This window comes from Camelina sativa, chromosome 6 (assembly GCF_000633955.1).
Source record: "Camelina sativa cultivar DH55 chromosome 6, Cs, whole genome shotgun sequence".
Taxonomy (NCBI): domain Eukaryota; kingdom Viridiplantae; phylum Streptophyta; class Magnoliopsida; order Brassicales; family Brassicaceae; genus Camelina; species Camelina sativa.
In genome coordinates this window covers 6,878,462-6,883,550 of record NC_025690.1, presented here as the reverse complement: position 1 = coordinate 6,883,550, position 5,089 = coordinate 6,878,462, and the positions used below count along the sequence as shown (strand labels likewise).

The 5,089-nt window shown below is 41.0% G+C and overlaps 1 protein-coding gene across 2 annotated transcripts; it reads right to left on the bottom strand.

Moving 5' to 3' along the window:
• LOC104790581 (zinc finger AN1 and C2H2 domain-containing stress-associated protein 13) lies at positions 312-4,581 on the bottom strand. 2 transcript variants are annotated; one of them, XM_010516355.2, is made up of 4 exons: positions 4,315-4,579; positions 3,379-4,010; positions 1,781-3,303; positions 312-1,699 (listed from the first exon to the last, which is right to left on the bottom strand). In XM_010516355.2, exons 1-2 carry the CDS (start codon positions 4,411-4,413, stop codon positions 3,423-3,425), a joined length of 687 nt encoding a protein of 228 aa, XP_010514657.1. In that variant the 5' UTR covers positions 4,414-4,579; the 3' UTR covers positions 312-1,699; positions 1,781-3,303; positions 3,379-3,422. The 2 variants fall into 2 exon arrangements, with proteins under 2 accessions (XP_010514657.1, XP_010514656.1); XM_010516354.2 differs by having other exon boundaries at positions 1,781-4,010; positions 4,315-4,581.

Genomic DNA, 5,089 nt, shown 5'->3' with positions numbered 1-5,089 from the left:
TATCCCCATGCAGAAGCTGCTTCATGCCTCTTGGATCATGCAACATCCTCATTTTAGACATCACCCTTGACATGTGAGCTTGCTTTTTCATTCTCAGGTTCTGAAATCTTTTCTTCTTCCTCACTAAACCAATGTTATGATCCATTTGTGATCTATTGGTCGACATAGCCATGTTTTTGAACTTAAATTTCCATGTCTTTGAAAATTTGCTCTGTTTCATCAAACGTTTCTCACGTCTGATACTAAAACTTTGCATCGAACAGTTGGTGTGCAATGTTGTTAACAATGACACATGTTGATTGTGATCGATCTTCTGCCAACAACACAGATGGTACATCCTTCCTAATATCCAATGACTCACTGCAAATCCTAACGCTAAGGCTAGGTTCCAATTGTGAAATCGATACCTTAGGATTTGCAACAACATCAGTCTCCTTGTTTGATTCCATTGCCTCCGCTTCAAGCTCTGAAATCGAATCAGTTTCACTAAATGAAATGTTTGCAGTTGCACCAAGGGATTCTGCATCGTGAATCGACGATTCTGTTGCAACCAATTCAGGAACACAGGACGAATCTCTCGCGGATGAAGAACAACTCTTCACCGGATCAAATCGAGCCAACAACCTATGCTTAAAGACAGTCCATTCCATAAATTTCTCTTTATTAATCTTCTGCATAAACCATGTCAACGCAACTCCGTCTAAAAACAAGAAGACTAGATCAAGCTTCGCATCATCTGAGAAACAACCACGATTGAAAAGCCTCTCCACTTTTGAGATCCACAGCAACGGATCTGTTCCGGTGAACATAGGCGTATCCATACAACCATCATCGTCATTGATCACAAACTCCACCGTCTTCATCGCGTTGAAGCTCCGATCACAGTTTCATCGCACCATTGTTAGATTTACGATACCGTAAGCTCTGATTACACGAACACACAATTAAAACTAACTGATAAGAACAGAGAGAGACTAGCACATCACTAGCTCAGCTCCCAACACACCATAAGAGAGATACTAGCACATCTCTAGCTCACCTCTCCAACCACAAGCACATCGCTTGACCAATCTTCACAATATTCAACATTCAGCATAATGAAGAAGAAGAGCTTCACAGCTCTTTTAAGCTGATCCCCTAACGGCCACGCCTCGTCCACAATCAGAGTCTTTCCTCTCTTCTTGTCCACGTCATCAGCAACCAACTTGAGTCCTCTTGACGTGGCATTGTACAATCGTATCATGGGAACCCCACATTGGTGATACCTTCCCAAACACCATGACCTTCTGGACCCAAACAGAATGTATTCCCAATCTCTACTGGTTGGAGCCTACTCTACGCAACTTTGGAAACTCTACTGGCACAACAACCTCCAATACGTGATAGAAGTGCCGACGGTGAGACCTAATTCATCGAGATACATGACAGAAAAAAGAGCACCTATTCCTCCGAAAGAGAGTAGCCGTCGTAAGAGAAGATACGATGATACCTTCGGTGTAGAGAAACATACTGGAGAATTCGAAGGTAAGGAGCTAGCGTTGGTGCCTCGCCGTGATAACCCCTCCCCATCGAACTCTCAAGCAACGATATCCGACCCACATGTTGCGATATTCAGAGCAAAACAAGTTGTTATTTCCCCAGATCATGCTCGCGAGCGACCATTCCGGCTTAATCTGCAAAAACAAATCAGAGAGCAACCCTGTGGAAAGGGATATCCCGTGTCAGAGTAGAAGAAAAGCAATTACGCCCGAATCAAAGAAATCGGCGAAAAAGAGTTTACTCTTTGACTCGAGGGATTCGGTGGAACCGCAAACACACTCCCCGGCGGTGGACACCACATCAAATGTCCCACCGGATCTGGTTATCAAAATTAACAAAAGCTGGTATGAACAAACCTTGGAGGAGGAAGAGGAAGAAAGTCACAGAACCCCTCTAGAAGATAGATTCAATAACTTAATCCGGATTGAGGATCCGAGACCTATCATGCCACCCTCGGAGGTCGAGCGAAGAGAGTCTCTCATTAGAGAGCCGTCTCCATCGCCGATTATAGTGGACTCCAAGAAAGACGATGTTGAGGACTTTCTCGACGATGTCGAGAGAGACGCAATGGAATGGGAGAAAAACAATGAGGATCTAGCAAAGGTGGATCTAGATTGGACAGAGGAAGACGCAGAAGCGTACCGAGAGGTGGTGGCGTCGGGCTGGGATCCATCCGCTTTATATATGGAGGAAGATGATTTGCTGGGCAAAGAACCTCAAGAACTTGGAGCCAAAATCAAGGAAGTGATCCCTACGGAGCTCACAAAGGAAGACGAGGATAATCGAAGTCGTCCCCCTCTTCCGTTAAGTGATGTGGGCCGGGCTAAAGGAAAAACTAAAAAGAAGGTAAACAAGAAAAGAGAGCCCAAAGAAAAGGCCCATAATGGTGGTTTCGTGGACAACCAAGGTGCAGCATCTAGGAAACTACTGAACCTTCGTTTCTCTACTAAGTGCCAAAGCTCTAATCTGGTCCCGACGAAAACCAGAAAACCTTGAAATGGATCCACCTCCTCAGGAGGTGAGAATTTAAAGAACCAACAACAAGAACAAGTGCTAAAAGGAAGTACTAGCAATTTCACCGGTGCGGAGGAGGATGGAGATCCGCCCACCATCATATCATGACAGAACTTATTTGGGGGAGAAAAGGGATGGTAAGTCTATATCAATACCATCGACTAGAAGTACTTTTATATCTAGGTTCGTACTCACTCCTAAAGCCAGGGCTCCCATCGTCTATGTGGCTCAATCCATTTCCGGTCTTGCAATATCATGATCTCCCTAGATATTTCTGGAGGAACATATTTGTAAGCCGAGAACCTTTAGTCATTATCTTTGACATTCCAGTTAAGAGTAATCGAGACATTCCGATGTTGAAATTTACGATGTGTGGTTACATGTGGAAACTAAGGACGCTAGTAAAGCGAATTTCAGCCATTTCTCATTGTTTATCTACTGGGTCATTGGCGTTTGCTCTCCACTCAGAAAAATCAATATTGGAAGTACGTCGAAACCTTTTTCAAGTGTTTTCTCAGGTTCATAAAGAGTTGGGCAATACAATACCCTCCCTAAGTGTCCTTTCAGGTTCTTATCCTTCAAGACTCTCGTCTTGTCCAACGTGTTACCACCCTTTTCAGGGACCTTTGGTGCATGTACGGAATCCAAATACCGAGTTCGTTCTTTTGCAACGTCAACGGGTATCAAAATGGCTGACTATGTGGCAGTGGTCGGTCATCCTTCACTACGAGCGGTCTTGAGATACGCATCCTGAAATAAAAAATGTATTTAAGATTACGGAAACACAAGACACAAAATGGTTACTAAACAGAGAGAATGGCATGCCTGAAAATCCTTAAAATTTGCTGCTGCTTCTTCGTGACTAATCTCTACCTGCTTTCTTCCCTGGTCAGAACCAATCCTTCCCTAATCATCCAAGGGACGCGTACCAATCCAGAATCTCTACCTACCCTGGTCCGATTCAATCTAGAATCTCTACCTACCCTGGTCGGATTCCATCTTTTCTTTCTAATAAGTGCTTCCGCTGAAGCCAAAAGACTAGACGATCTTGAAGATGACGATGATGATGCAGGAGCACTTGTAGCTACTTTCGTGCTTTCACTCGTGGAAAACGAATCAGACTTCTTCGGTCCAGGACAAAAATGATCAGGTCCAAACCGATGTTTCAAGCAATGATCTATGCTGCAGTCCCGACATTTTATGGTACAAGAGAATGTCAAGACTGCTCCGCACTTTGGAACAGGACATTTCGTCTTCTTCTTCTTCTTCTTCTTGTTAACATTTGAGGGATCATCACAAACTGAATTAAGATGTTCCTCCCAAGCTATGTTTGGAACTTCGTCGGGGTTTAACCGAACTCCTGTCGCACAAAACGGACAAACAACCACTGTGACATCTCCTCTGTTTCCTTTTGGACAATCGTGTCTCATATAGCTACGATGATCCAGACAAAGCACCTACAAAAAAAAAAAAAACGAGTTTCAAAAGTTAGATAATTATTCCGATTGATTAGAAGCAAATGAATATGTTCACTCATCTACTGAACATCAATTATATTTAAGAACAGAAATATATCAAGCATCGATTCCAATCAGCAAACTGAAATTGAACAAAAGGAGATAGATAAATTCATAATTTTCACCACAGATTAAGAAAATCACATTGTTCCTCTCTATTTAGAAAAAAATCATGCAACACTGTAGATCGTAGAAACTAGCGAGATCTAAGAATCAAAAGCGAAGGAAAAAATATGAAAGAGACCTGGAGGCAGCGATCGCATGTGAACGGCAAGAAATCGAGCTGCTTGCAAACATTGACGGCGCAGTGTTTCCCCAGATCTGGAAATTCCGGAGTTCCCATCGAAATTAGGGTTTCAAAACAGATTCCACTCTCGAGGTACGAGGAACGAAGAGAGCTAGCTTAATCAAAAATCTCACTACTTTGAGAACAATATCGGTCGAAGAAGAGAATTGACGCGGAGAGAGCGATATAGGTTAACAATATATCTTTGTTTCGATCTTCTCCTTATATTGNAAAAAAAAAAAAAAAAAAAAAAAAAAAAAAAAAAAGAAGAAAAAAGGGAAATTTGCAAGAATACCCGAAAAAAAAAAAAGAAAAAAATAGTCAAACAACACTTACTTATAAGTTGTTTATTTACTCAAATAACACTTCCAACCAAACTTTTACTCAAACAACACATATAATTTGGAAAAAGACACTAAAGCTTTAGGTTAAACTGTTATTTCATACCATTATAATTAAAAAAATAAACTTTTTAATTTTTGTGTTATATATTTCATGCCATTAGTTAAAAAGTAAAAGGATTAAAATCAAAGATATAAACAAATTATTATGCTCATATTATAAGAGCAAATTAAAGAGAATAATCACACCAAATATTTATATTTTTCTGATGATATAGTTTTGATTAAAATGCCAATTTTAATGTTTAGTTTTGAACTGGTTTTGGGAGATTTTCCAATCATTTTAATTGTTCACATTTCCCAATTTGCATAATACAAACTGTCTTGGATAA

What these genes read in the sequence shown, in the direction of transcription:
- LOC104790581 (XM_010516354.2), bottom strand. Translation starts at nt 4,413, where the DNA reads ATGGGAACTCCGGAATTTCCAGATCTGGGGAAACACTGCGCCGTCAAT. An exon ending in CATGCGATCGCTGCCTCCAG is followed by an intron (nt 4,011 to 4,314) that starts GTCTCTTTCATA and finishes TTTTTTTTGTAG; the next exon opens with GTGCTTTGTCTGGATCATCG.